At 35.6% G+C, this 15,306-nt stretch overlaps 1 protein-coding gene across 1 annotated transcript in view; it reads left to right on the forward strand.

Annotated features, from left to right (window-relative positions):
- Window positions 1-15,306, forward strand: part of MNAT1 (MNAT1 component of CDK activating kinase) — a 217,503-nt gene that overhangs the window by 88,868 nt on the left and 113,329 nt on the right. The window contains exon 6 of the mRNA XM_019451626.2: window positions 1,349-1,474. Within this exon, the coding sequence (XP_019307171.1) occupies window positions 1,349-1,474 (126 nt within the window). The remainder of the gene's footprint in view (window positions 1-1,348; window positions 1,475-15,306) is intronic.

Below are 15,306 nucleotides of genomic sequence, written 5' to 3' on the forward strand. Positions count from 1 at the left end.
TAGACAAAAAAGTTCCTTTAAATTTTTTTTTTTTTTAACGTTTATTTATTTTTGAGACAGAGAGAGACAGAGCATGAATGGGGTAGGGTCAGAGAGAGGGAGACACAGAATTGAAACAGGCTCCGGGCTCTGAGCTGTCAGCACAGGGGCCCGATGCGGGGCTCGAACTCACGGACCGCGAGATCGTGACCTGAGCCGAAGTCGGCGCTCAACCGACTGAGCCACCCAGGCGCCCCAAAAGTTCCTTCAAATATATTAACTACATTTGTGCCTAAAAAATTGTATAAAGTTGTTAGATTTGGAAAGAAAATTAGATTCTGCTGTATGTTTACTTTCATACTAGGGAATGTTTAACAATATAGTCTTTCCAGGATTAAGTTCTGGGTTGTTATTATTTTAAAAATCTCTAGGCCATTTGAAAAATATGTCTGTTTTCATAGATAGACTTGGTATAGACTCAATATCTATAGGTATAGATAGAAATGTGTTTGTAATCTTCATTTTTGTTTACAGATATAAAGTACTGTGTGTATATTATCTTCTTCCTTCTGCATGTGTTTCTGTGTTCTTATTTAACTGAAAACTCGGGAAGGAAAAAGTCTGGATATGTTTAGTTTAGACCTTAGTTCCACAGCATGTGGAAGAACATGTAAGAGAACTTCATGTTAAACAGGATAAATGCATCTGCATATAAGAATTAGTATCATTGCTTGTGTCATTCATATGTATATATGCAGATTTATGTAAATAGTAGCCCTCTTTTAGTGTCAATATAAGGTATTAAAATAAATATTTGCTATCATTTTGTCAATTAAAAAAATTTAGACTTAATTTCTAAAAATAAGTTCAGTAAAGGAGAGAATATATTTTTGGTTGTACTTAACAATCGTTCTATTGTGCAAAACAGAACAAGGATCATTTCCAAACGGCCTCAGGTGAAATCTAATGGGAAACAATTTCAAACTGGTCTGAATTCACTGGTAGAAGAATGTGTCTTAGATAAACATCTGATCTACGTTATAGTACTTTGTATTACTCTTTTTGTGATTAGCTTTTAATTTTTTTTTATTTTAATAAATATGGTTGGCTTTGCTAGATGAAATAAGACCCTATTGTCTTTAATGTGGATTTTATAAAAATACTTTTTTGCAGGTTATTTTGATTTATGAATCTCAAACAGCCTTTTCTTATTATGGAATGTTAAAATTTTTTGTGAAGTGTTCTCCATAAAGTGAATATTTAGGTTGACATCAAGTGCTTATGAAAGGGCATAATTTAAAATGAAAGACTTGTTGCTCATTAGTTTTTCCTTTTTAACTTTCATGTTGCACTTTAACTTTTCTTACAGGAGAGTTCAGATCTCCCTGTTGCTCTACTTTTGGCTCAGCATAAAGATAGATCTACCCAGTTGGAAATGCAACTTGAGAAACCTAAACCTATAAAACCAGTGACATTTTCCACAGGCATCAAAATGGTAAGCTGTATTTTAATGGCTTGTTTGAAAGATATATTTCAAGGATTGCAGTTTATAATTTTATATTGATTTTTACAGATAAACTGGAAGGTTCAGATGTTTAAGAACAGTATTTGATCTAGGCTAGACATCTAGAAACATGAATATGTGTAGTGTAAGGAAAATGGAAAGTAAATAATTCTCAAAGTACATGACACAGTTTTGTTGTACATGATACTGGGTTTGTATATTTTTTTCTTTTTCTACATAAATTTTAAGCTTGTAGTGTAGGAAAACATTCTTAAAAGAAAATACAGAGTTCTGGTTTCTCATATGGCATGTAAGAAGCTTGGATGTTGCCAACTCATAATAACAAGTCAAAAGCTGAGCACAGTGAAAAATCAACAACTTTTCTTAGATCCATAAATGAAGAGAGATCAAAAGGCAAACCGCTGCCCTCAAAATTAGAGAGATCGACAGAGAATACAGTGTATCACAACTTACCAGGGCAGTCACCTCACCAGGAACCAGTACTCCTATAGGGAAATCTGATTGTAATTGATAAATTGTTGGAGGCTCAGTGTGGACAACTCTGAGAGTTTAAAACTCCATGGAGGAACCAGTCATTGAGGGCCCCCACACTTTTTTGTGTGTTACCTCTTGCACCTCTACGAGATTCTCTAGTGAATATTAGAGAAAAATCCCCTCTTGTTTCTGGCAGAGGAAAGGGAAATGGAACAGTTTTGAAATATACCAGTGCATTCTGTTCTTAATAAGGCCTACCCTCAGGAGAAACTATTTCATCAGAGCCTAAACTGCTGGAGTTTATCAGAACCTACCTGATGCAGGGGAAGGGAAATACTCAATTCCAGCTGCTCAGGCCTTCTGTGTGTGAGGAGGGAAATAACATAACTTCAGCCCACTCTAACCATCTTGCCCCACCTAAGAGGAGGAGGGAGGGACTGAGAAGCACATGTGAAGTTCATAGTTTAGAAGCACAGGCTGTCTAAAAGGCTGAGACCTAATCATAGAACTATAAAATGTGCTACCAACCCCCACACCTCACCACCACATTGCTTAAGTCCTATTTATAGTAGTTCCTTTTTCCCAGTCCATCATGCCTTAGCTATCAAGAAAAAAAAATGATAAAACATACTAAAAGGCAGAAAACAGAGTTGGAAGAGACAGAGCCAGCCTCAGAACCAGGCTCAGATATGGCAGGGATGTTGGAATGATCAGACTGGGAATTTAAAACAATTGTGATTAATATGCTAAGGATGCTAATGGATAAAGTAGACAACATACAAGATCAGATGGGCAGTGGCGAGGAGGGGGATGGAAATTCTGAGAAAGAACCAAAAAGAAATGCTAGACAAAAAAACACTAACAGAAATGAGGCATACCTTTGATGGGCTTATTAATAGATTAGATACCCCTGATGAAAGAATCTTTGAGCGAGAAGATACACCAATAGACTCCTTGAAAACTGAAAACCAAAGAGAAGAAGACTGGAAACAGACAAAAAACCAGAACAATATCGAAAGACTATGGGATGACTACAAAAGTATACCACAGGGGCGCCTGGGTGGCTCAGTTGGTTAAGTGTCCGACTCTTGATTTCTGCTCAGGTCATGATCTCACAGTTTGTGAGTTTGAACCCCATGTCAGGATCTGCACTGACAGTGCAGAGCTTGCTTGTGATCCTCTCTCTCTCTCTCTCTCTCTCTCTCTGCCCATCCCCTGCTTGTGCTCTCTCTCTGGCTCTCTCTCAAAAGAAAAAAGAAGAAAAAAGTTGTACCGCTTGCATAATGGAAATACCAGAAAGAGAAGAATGAGAAAAAGGCACAGAAGAAATATTTGAAATGGTAACAAGTGAGAATTTCCCCCAAATTAACATCAGAAACAAAACCTAAGATCCAGAAAGCTCAGAGAACACTAAGTAGGATAAATGCTCAAAAAACTATGCCTAGGCATATCATTTTCAAATTACAGGAAATTGAAGATAAAAAATCCTGAAGCAGCCGGAGGGGGAAAAATACCTTACCTATAGAGGAGCAAAGACAAGTATTATATATATCTGGCTTCTCCTCAGAAACCACACAAACAAGAAGAGAATGGTGTGTAATATAAGATGATGAGTGAAAAAACCCACCAACCTAGAGTAATGCACCTTGCAAAATTATCTTTTAAAACTGAGTCAGGACGCCCAGGTGGCTTAGTCGGTTGAGCATCCAACTCCTGGTTTCAGCTCTGGTCATGATCTTGTGGTTTGTGAGATCGAACCCTGTATTAGGCTCTGCACTGACAGCGTCGAACCTGCTTGGGATTCTCTATCAGCCCCTCCCCTGCTAGTGCTTGCGTGCGCTCTCTCTCTTTCAAAATAAACATTTAAAAAAAAGTGAAGGAGAAATAAAGGTTATCAGACAAACAAACAAAAAAAAGGAATTGTTTGTCAGTAGACCTTCCTTGAAAGAAGTGTTAAAAGAAGTTCTTTTAGAGCCAAGGAAAATGAAATAGGTCAGAAGCTAAGATGTAAAAAAGGAAAGGAAGAGCATAAGAGAAGAAATAAGTTAAGACAGAATAAAAACTTACATTTTTGTTCTTATTCTAACAGATAAGTCTAATAGCAATATTATATTTGAGTATGTTTGTTTATGTGTGTCTGTATATACACACATGCTTATATATAAGTGCAATGAATGACAGTGGTAATGCAAGAGACAGGAGGAAGCAATTAGAATTATTTTATTATTATGAGGCACTCACAGCAATGTTTTCCTCCCCAACTGCCCATTCAGCTGATTTTTGATTTTTAAAATTGCCTACCTTGTTTGTCATATGTGTGCCACCAATTAGATTATAAACATCTTGAGGGCAGAGGCTGCATATTTTAACTTCATTTTATATGATCATGAGTATGTGGGTACTTGGACAATATAAAATATTCATAATTCATTTTAAATTTATAAATTTAGGAAATAACACATTTTCAAATAATGTAAAGAAAAACATTACTCATTAAGGAATTACAAAAGCTTTTAAGAAACAATATAGAGAAAAGAAAATGGGCATGGAAAGACTCAGATGCAATGGGATTAAACTTCAGCTTTACCACTTACTACGTGTGTGTGCATGGGTAAGAGATTTCTTTACTCTTTCTGAGTTTGTTTCCTCATTGGTAAAGCTGAAATAAATTTTACTTTATATGATTGTTTGGAAGATTAAAACGTATGTATAAAATGTTCACTAAGTGCAACTTTAATGTTATCAGTAGTGTTTATTATAGTTAAATATCTAAGTGAGTTGCATTATAATTTATTTACATTGTGTAATTAGGTAATACATATTTTAGGATTCTTGAATTTGAGGGAATTTTATGATATTTTTGGCATTTTTATGCTTTGTAAATCTGTGGTGGTGCTGTGATCATAGTGGTTTTTTTTTTTTATTTTTAATTTTTTACATGTTTATTTTTGAGGGGCACCTGGGTGGTTCAGTCATTTAAGCATCTGACTCTTGGTTTCAGCTAAGGTCATGATCTCACAGTTCGTGAGTTTGAGCCCCACATCGGGCTCTACACTGACAGCACAGAGCCTGCCTGGGATTCTCTCTGTCTCTCCCTCTCTCTGCCCCTCCCCTGCTTGCTATCTCTTTCACTCTCTCTCAAAATAAATACATAAATAAATAAATAAACAAACAAACAAAAAAAATAAATGTTTATTTTTGAGAGAGAGAGGCAGAGAGAGAGGGAGATGCAGAATCCGAAGCAGTCTCCAGGCTCTGACCTGTCAGCACAGAGTGCTGTGGGGGGCTCCAACTCAGGAACTGCGAGATCATGACCTGAGCCAAAGTTGGACACTTAAATGACTGAGCCAGGTGCCCGCTATGATCACAGTGTTTTAAAGCTCTTTAAAATTTATTTGTTTGTTTGTTTGTTTATTTATTTATAAAATGCTTATTTATTTTGAGAGAGAGAAGAGAGAGAGCGAGTGGGAGAGAGAGAACCTAATACAGGGCTTGAACTCATGAACTGTGAGATAATGACCTGAGCCGAAATCAGGAGGTGGGATGCTTAACTGACAGAGCCACCCCAGGCACCTAAAACTTACTGTTTTAAACAATTAAAAAATCTTTTTAAAATGTGTATTTATTTTTGAAAGAAAGAGACAGAGCGTGAGTGGGGGAGGGGCAGAGAGAGAGGGAGACACAGAATCTGAAGCAGGCTGCAGGCTCTGAGCTGTCAGCAAAGAGCCCGATTCAGGGCTTGAATTCATGAACGGTGAGATCATGACCTGAGCTGAAGTCGGCTGCTTAATTGACTGAGCCACCTAGGTGCCCCTAAAATTTATTTTTTAATTCGTGTATAGTAAAGGTCATTCTTTGTGGTATACAGGGTCTTGACAAATGCACACTGTGTATCTACCTCTATAATCATAATATAGAGCAGTTGCATCACTCCTCAAAATTCCCTTCTGCTACGATTTCATAGTCAACCCTGTACCCCTAAACCCCCTATCTCTGTCTCTGTTGTTTTGGATTTTCCAGAATGGCATATAAATGGAATCATACATATAGGAGGCCTTTAGGTCAAGTTTTGTTAACTTAGCAACATGTGTTTGAGATCATGCATGTTGTTGTTGTTCCTTTTTGTTGAATGATATATCATTTTATGGATATACCAGTTTCTTTATTCATCAGTTGAAGGACATTTGGGTTTTGTTTTTGTTTTTTAATGATTACAAATGAAGTTGCTACAAACGTAAGTTGTGTGTATACAGTTGTGTGCATACAGTTGTGTGTGTACATAGGTTTTCATTTCTATTGGGTAAATACTAAGAATGAAATTGGTGACATATGGGGTATGGGTATGTTTAGTTTTGTAATAAACTGTCAAACTGTTTTTCAAAGTGACTGTGCCCGTTGGCATTCCCGCCAACCTTGTATGAGTGTTCTAATTGCTCTGTATCCTTGCCAGTGCTCGGTATTTTGAGTTTTAAAAATATTTTAGGCATTCTGAACAAGTGTGTAACGATTTTTCATTATGGCTTTAATTTGACTAGTGATGTTGAGCATCTTTTCATGTGTTTGTTATCAGTGTTTCATTTGCCCTTAGCATTTACTTCAACACTTTAGGTATTTTTTCAGATAAGGTTGTGGCCTTATTATTTATTTTCTTTCTTCTTCCCTGTTTTACAATTTTTTTGTTTTGTGAAATGTAATGTAAATACACAAAAGTGCACAGAGCCAAACTATGTAGCTCAGTGAATTATCACAAAGTTAACATCTGTGTAGCCATCATAGGGGTAAAAGAAAAAAAAGATATTGTCAATGTTCTTGAAGTCCACCTCATGACCCCTTAGATTTGGCCGGTACCCTATTCTTTTTCCTCAAAGAAGTCACTCACTCTTCTTTTATGGCAGTCCCTTTCTTGGTTTTATAAATAGCTTTTACATCTAAGCATGTATGTCTTAACTTCATTAATATTGTGTCTGTTCATTGTTATATTTGTGAGATTCATCCATGTTTTTGCATATAGCTGTAACTTTTTTCATTTTCATTGCTAGGTAATGTTCCATTGGAGGAATATACTATTTATCCATTCTGTTGTTGCTAGATGTTTGGATTCCTTAGACTTTTTGGTATTATGAATTATGCCAATGTTTTTATTTATGTTTCTTGGCATACATGTACACATTGGTTTGGTGGCTATTTATCTAGGAGTAGAGTTATTAGGTCATAGTGAATATGTATATTCACTTTAGAAGATACAACTAAATCATTTTCCAAAGTGGTTTTTACCAGTTGTATTTCTATCAGCAGTATTCTTGTTATTCCATATTCTTGTCAACATTTGGGAGGTTTTTGTCTTTTCCAGTTTTACCAGTCTGGTGGGTATTTAGTAGTATATTATGATTCTTTTTTTTTGTAAGCTCCATGCTCAATGTGGGGCTTGAACTCACGACCCTGAGATCAAGAGTTATATGTTCTACTGACTGAGCCAGCCAGGTACCTTGTGTTTTGTGATTCTAATCTGCATTTTACTTTGTTGCTCACTAATGACATTGAGCATTGGCTATCCTGTTTTCTGAAATGCCTGCTCAAGACTGTTGCTCATGTGTAGGAATTCTTTTTATGTTCTAGATCTAAGCCTTTTATTAATCATATGTGTCGTAGGAGCTGAGATTAAATTATTTGCTAGATTGATCAACTGGTTGGCTCAGGTGGTGGAGCATGTGACTCTTCATCTCTTGTGAATTCAAGTCCCATGTTGGATGTAGAGATTACCTAAAAATAAAATCTTAAAAAAAAAGTATGCGTGTGTGTGTGCGTGTGTGTGTGTGTGTGTGTATCTATACACACACACGCTGTCTCTCAAGGGATAGGGATTCTTGGTTGTGTGATTTCAGTAGTAGCATTTGCGATCTGTTGCATGCCTTCATACTTCTGTTCCAACTTGCTGAGAAGTAAAAGTGTTTCCTTTTACCTGTCCCCCCTGCCCTGCAAAAACCCCACGAAGAGTTTAAGAAAAGACCAGAGTTTTTTTTTACTGTGGCTTGTTTGTTTTCACTCTCTTGAAGGTGTCTTTTGATGTCTTTATTGTTTTACTTTTTTATTATCCACCTGGAATTGATTTTTTTTTTGATATGATGTAAGCATTAGCTTGTTGAGATTCATATAACTTAAGTGTGTGATAGAATACCTATTATTGTTGTTTATTATAACAATTCAGCTTCTGGTTCAAAGGCAAGGTGAACATTTTAAGGACAGTTTTTATGTGGATTTATTAATATTACTGAATGGGGTGATTGACATATAATGTAGATGGAAATCCAGTGTTGATGTAGTTGAGTGTTTTTATACTCTTTGGAAAAACCAATCCTAACATGCGGGATGAAAAGTAACATTTATTGAGCACCTATATCCCAGGGGTTGGTTTCATTGAACACGTGCTGGTAAGGATGCCAACATTGCTTAAGACTTTGTGACTTACGATAGTTCTTTTTAATAAAAGTTGTCGTATTTTGTTTTTATATTTCCATGAAATAGATGATAATCTTATTTTTGCAGATGTGAAAACTGACTCTGTCTCAGAGAAGTTAGATCACATATAAAAGATGACACCTGAACTCATTCTCTTTGTATTATACCTCATTATTTAATTAATGAGACTATTAAAAAAACCAAAATTTATAAATTCTACTTCAAGTGTCTTTCTGATTTGAAGAGAGCTAGGATTGAGTTAATTGCTTGTAATAGTGGGCTGATTATTTGGACTGGGTAACATAAAGGACAGGAGCCAGCACAATGACCTTTTCCTTTCCTGATCTGCTCTACTTCAAGAAAGTCCAGCACAACAAATGAAGTCAGATACACTGAATTTGGAGAAGGTCCAAGGAAAACATTATAAATGTGATTGACAGTTTTAGAAATAGATCCTTTGAGATGTGACTGAGAAGACAAAATTTATTTAATAAACCTAGAGAAAGATAAAGGATTAAAAATTGGCATAAAATAATGAGTAAGAAATGAGAACTTAATTATTATGTATTGAAATATGTAGAGTTGAGGCTGTCAGGGAAGATATTTTGGCTAGGGATGTTCACATAATATTGTGCCTGATGTATTCTTTGAATTATATGTCCTAGGAATTAAACTCTCAGTTGGTGGGTAGGATCCTAAGGGTAGGATCTTAGAAAGATAATTTATAAAATTTGTGACTTGACTTTCTTAAATAATTCCACTTAATCACTGTCTAATGCGTGAATAGGAGAAACTTCATTTTATATATTTGTTGTCTTTTTTATGGTGATAGCTTTGAACTTTTTTTTTATGATTTTATTTTTTTTAAATAATCTCTACACCCAACATGGGGTTCCAACTTAAAACCCTGAGATCAAGAGTCACATGCTTTACTGACTGAGCCAGCCAGGTGCCTCTGAACTTTTAAAATGAGATTTCCAAATTTGTTTCTCAGTTACGCATTAGTTCTTTCAATTTTATTGCTTCAAATCCCAGCAGTATAACTTTAGGGTCTTCTGTTTCATCTTCATTTCACAAGTAATTCTAATTTTTTCCCCAAATGAATAGATATGGCTGCCATTCCTGATTACATCATTCTGACTTGAGCCTATGAACAGACTTAAAAAATAAAAACAGATTTTTGCCCCCATTTGTTACTAATTAGTGTCATTAAATATTCATACAGAAAATCTACAGATTTAAGTAACTAAGTCTTAGTCGTTTGGGAGGGTGGAAAGACACATTGGTCGTGTCATAAAATTAGGAGCCGGAATCGAAGGCTGGGATTCTAGTACTTTTTCAGACAGGATGGTGTCCTAAACTTCACTATGTGTTTGTATGCAAACTGGAAACAAACTGAATCACAAAGATAACTTAAGAGTTATTTTTAAGTATAGCTTTTGGTTCTTTATGGATGATTACTGGTGTGTTGTTTAGGGTAATATGCCACCCATTGCCAAGGGGGAAAGCTGTTTGAATATTTTAACCTTAATGTTTAAAAACATTTATATTATCTATGGGTGAACCAGATGAGAGCTCATTTGTAATATTAATTGGCTTTTCTGACTACAACAAATAGTATTTAGCTATTTATATTAATCATTGTTTATTCTTCTGAACTCATTTGAAGATTAAACTCTTCGTTAAAATATGTTAAAGAAAATTAATATCCAGTTGTATCTGAAATAAAACAAATTGTACTGAGTGGTCAGTTTTGTCCTATAAAGCCATAAATTAATGCCAAACAGTTTAAGTGCTTTACCATTTTGCCTAAGAAAGGAAAACAAAGCTTGACCAAATATTATTAATTGTATTTTTAATATACATTTTGCACTTAGGCAGCAAATCAAAGTGTAGCAGCCAAAGAAGTGATGTATCTTTTATCAAGTCTTGTAAAAATGCAAGTAGTAATAGAGTACTGTTTATATGTTTTCATCTTTAAATGTGTCTTGAAATTATAATTAGCATTAAAAAGTCTTACCAGTTGTTAGGCATTATGAAATCCATACATAAATGAGTAAGCTATTTAGGTGAGTATGAAGTGGTTATTTTCTCTAAGCATTTAAATGTCTCTAGCTATTTTATGTTATTTCGATAAAATTGTAGTTCTGTTTTTCACCATAGATATCTTTGAATCAGAGTTTATATGTAAGCATATAGAAGTTCTATTAGTTCAGTCATATTTTAAAGGAAATACAGGTTCTTGTAAGTTAGAATAATCCTATGGTGAGTACTTTAATAAACCTTTTTATAAAATAAATAGTTGCTTGTGATTAAAATTGTAAATTCACATTTTATTATTTTAGAATTATTTTTAATTAAAATTTATTTTAACGTTTATTCATTTTTGAGAGATAAGAGAGAGACAGGCATGAGTGGGGAGGGACAGAGAGAGAGGGAGACACAGAATCTGAAGCAGGCTCCAGTCTCTGAGCTGTCAGCATAGAGCCTGATGTGGGGCTCAAACCCACAAACTATGAGATCATGACCTGAGCGGAAGTCAAATGCTTAACAGGCTGAACCACCCAGGTGCCCCTTTTTAATTTTTTTTCAAGTTTATTTATGTATTTTGAGAGAGAGATAGTGCGAGCTGGGTAGGGGCAGAGAGAGAGGGAGAGAGAGAATCCCAAGCAGGCCCCATATCTTCAGCATGGAGCCAGATGCAGGGCTCGAACCCATGAACTGTGAGATCATAACCTGAGCCAAAACCAAGAGTTGGCCACTTAACTGACTAAGCCACCCAGGCATCTCTAGAATTACTTAAAATGGGTTGTCCTTATAATATCATTATTAGGGGTTCAAACTGTGGCACCTCTATAACATGCATACTAGCTGATATGACCTTGGGCAGATCATTTAAATCATTAAAGCCTTAAGTTACTCAGTTTGTTTTTTTTTTAATTAAAAAAATTTTTTTAGAGTTTTTAAATTCCAGTTAACCTACAGTGTAGTAGTAGTTTCAGTTGTACAATGTAGTGATTCAACACTTCTATACAATTTCTGGGGCTCATTTCAGCAAGTGCATCTTAATCTCCATCACCTACTTGACCCATTCCCCCACTGACCTCCTCTCTGGTAACCATCAGTTTGTTCTCTATAGTTAAGAGTCTGTTTCTTGGTTTACTTCCCTCTCTTTTTTTCCCCTTTGTTTTGTTTCTTAAATTCCACATAGGAGTGAAATCATATGGTATTTGTCTTTCTCTGACTGACTTATTTTGCTTAGCATAATACTCTCTAGCTCCATCCGTGTTGTGGCAAATGGCAAGATTTTGGTACTTTTTTTAAATGACTGAGTAATATTCCATTGTGTATATATACCACATCTTCTTTATCCATTTATGGACACTTGGGCTCTTTGCATAATTTGGCTATTGTAGATAATGCTGCTATAAACATTGGAGTGCATATATCCCTTGGAATTAGTGTAGAATTGTTGAGTATTTTTTGAAATAATTACATAAAAGTCTTAGAGTGCCTGGTTCATTGTAAGTATAAATGGGTATAGATGTAAGTAAACGCTGTAATAGACCAGTAAATTTGTATTGCAGGTAGGGTTTGTGACTTGTTTAACTTATACCATTTATTTTTGAGTAGATAGTTTACTTATAGACCCCCAAATGCCTTTAGAAACCCTTTTTTATATTTCTATATTTCTGGATAACATTTCAGTTATACTGTGGATATATAAGAAACTGAACTATTTAGTGTCCATAGTTGGGAATACTTAGAATGAACTGATTATATATTGTGAGTTTTATATTATATTCTTTCTCATACCTTACTATGGTGAGGGAAAAATATAGTTAATGCTCAAACTATTGATGATAGAATTTATTACAGTGGTTGAATTTATTCCAGGAAACTTGTCTGCTTGTCTGATGATCTGGACATGAGCATAATAGGGAGAAATAATGAATCAGGGAGTTGTGAGTTATATCAGTTATTTTAATTGTTATAGGAACAAGTTAAAATCCGTAGTATATAAATAGTGGGAAGCTTTTGTTTTTTAATCTCAGTCTGGAGGACTTTTTAGATATATGAAAATGTGGAAATATTCTTAGCCTGGAATGCAGAAACAATGATTTCCTGGTTGAGTTAATGTATTCAACAAACATTTTTCTGCCATGTTTTATGCACTTTATTTTGTATTGCTCTATGTCATGAGACAGATTTTTCAGTCCTGCAGATAGTTGCATCAAGTACCAATCAGTCTATCACAATAAGATTTTATCATGTACCTATTACATCTGTAAAGCAATCTTAGCTGTTGGTGTTGAAGATATAATAATAAAAAGAAGGAAGATGTGATTAAAGCAGTCCCTGATTATTATTTCACTAAATCCTTACAAATATCCTGCAAGGTTGATAGTGGTATTGCCATTTATGAGGAAACATGGTGACTCATAAAATAAATCACCCTAACTCATAATTCTGCTAAGTGGAAGGGCTAAGATTTAGACTCAAGCAAGTCTGGCAGATTCCAAGTATTTTCTGCTACTCTATACTTGAATGGTCCTTGTTTTCCAGAGGTTGAGTTTCGAAGTGGGAAGAGAAAACGAACATGTATAAAGAAACTATATGGTATTGTTTCTAAGTACAGTGAAGCTTTCTACCAAGGGACCCAAATTAAATAAATCCTTGTGGAATATGGCAAACTAGAATTGAGCCTTGAAAAAAGCAAACGTTAAGAAAGATAGAAGGGAAGAAGGAAGGCATTCCATTTTTAAAATGTGTGTGTGGAAGCATTCTGAGCAAAAGAATGAAAGGAGTGAATTTAACAAAGTTCATTCTGTGGTTCCCAGCCAGGAATTTTCTTCTGATGAACTTGCATAGTAATTTTTAAATGCACGTCTTTTCTTTGGTCCTAAGAGGTTATGCTATGAAATTCAAATACCTAGAATTATTTTCACATGTCAGTAAGAGCTCTTTACTAATAGTCAGTTGAATAAGTTAAAGGTTACTAAAATTGATATTTGGAAATGCTGAAATAAATCCATTTTTTGTTTGCTTAGGACTATGATACAGTATTTTCCTGAGAAGTCTAGCTGCCACAAATATTTGGTAGTCTTACAAGGCCACATCTGCACATGTGCATGACCAAATAATTCCTGCACTGTTTGTCAATGTGATACTTTAAATTTTTAGTTAAGCAGATTTATTTTCCTTTGTAATTTTATCACTGCATGAACGGTATTGTCCTGAGCTAATTGTGGCGTTCATCTTACTTTTCATCTAATAATATTTGTAGGAACATTACTATTAGAACTATCAATGTTTATTCATTTTTGGGAGAGACACAGCATGAGCGGGGGAGGGGCAGAGAGAGAAGGAGACACAGAATCCGAAGCAGGCTCCAGGCCCTGAGCTGTCAGCACAGAGCCTGATGTGGGGCTTGAACTCACGAATCGTGAGATCATGACCTGAGCTGAAGTCAGACGCTTAACCAACTGCCACCCAGGCATTTGACTATAGTAGAAAAGGAAATAATCAACAAAATTAAAAGGCAACGAATGAAATGGGAAAAGATATTTGCAAATGATCTATCAGACAAAGGGCTAGTATCCAAAATCTATAAAGAACTCACCAAAATCCACAGCCGAAAAACAAATAATCCAGTGAAGAAATGGGCAGAAAACATGAATAGACACTTCTCTAAAGAAGACATCCAGATGGCCAACAGGCACACGATAAGATGCTCAATGTCACTCCTCATCAGGGAAATACAAATCAAAACCACACTGAGATATCACCTCACGCCAGTCAGAGTGGCTAAAATGAACAAATCAGAAGACTGTAGATGCTGGAGAGGATGTGGAGAAATGGGAACCCTTTTGCACTGTTGGTGGAAATGCAAACTGGTACAGCCACTCTGGCAAACAGTGTGGAGGTTCCTTAAAAAATTACAAATAGATCTACCCTATGACCCAGCAATAGCACTGCTAGGAATTTACCCAAGGGATACAGGAGCGCTGATGTATAGGGGCACTTGTATCCCAATGATTATAGCAGCACTTTTGACAATAGCCAAACTATGGAAAGAGCCTAAATGTCCATCAACTGATGAATGGATAAAGAAGTTGTGGTTTATATACACAATGGAATACTACTTGGCAATGAGAAAGAATGAAATATGGCCTTTTGTAGCAACGTGGATGGAACTGGAGAGTGTTATGCTAAGTGAAATAAGTCATAGAGAGAAAGACAGATACCATATGTTTTTACTCTTTCGTGGATCCTGAGAAACTTAACAGAAGACCATGGGGGAGGGGAAGAAAAAAAAAGTTAGGGAGGGAACTAAACCATAAGAGACTTTTTTGTTCATCAATTTATTTCTGTCACAGACTCTTTTTAGGTTAGAATATAATTTGCCACACCTCCTAGGTGTTTGAAAACCAGGGGTTATGTTCATTTATTTTTGGATAATCTCTTAACTTTGTTAATATACATAATTGATGGATAACTTATAATACACTCTCATTCTGTCAGTTCCCTTTTTCTTGTTAACATTTTTCTGCACTAGAAGCCTGTCTCATCTTTTGCTGAGAATGCTTCTGCACCTCCTCCAGCCCTCCAATGGGGAATGGTAGAGTAGAGCTAAGAACTTACACTGCTTTCTTCTGTTCCTCTTCATCAGAGCTTCTCCCAGATGCTGCCATGGCAGCTTTGCAACTTCTACCCAGCCCCTCCATTGGTTTCAGGGTGATTTAGGATTCATAACTCCTAGAAGCTTGAGCTTAGAGGGGTTAGATATTTTTAGGAGGACAAAGGGCTTTTCAACTGTATCATAATTTAAATAAAATTTTGTGGCCTAGTAAAGCATCATAACATAGCTG

This window comes from Panthera pardus, unplaced genomic scaffold, assembly GCF_024362965.1.
Source record: "Panthera pardus isolate Hobbes unplaced genomic scaffold, ASM2436296v1 HiC_scaffold_24, whole genome shotgun sequence".
NCBI classification, from domain to species: domain Eukaryota; kingdom Metazoa; phylum Chordata; class Mammalia; order Carnivora; family Felidae; genus Panthera; species Panthera pardus.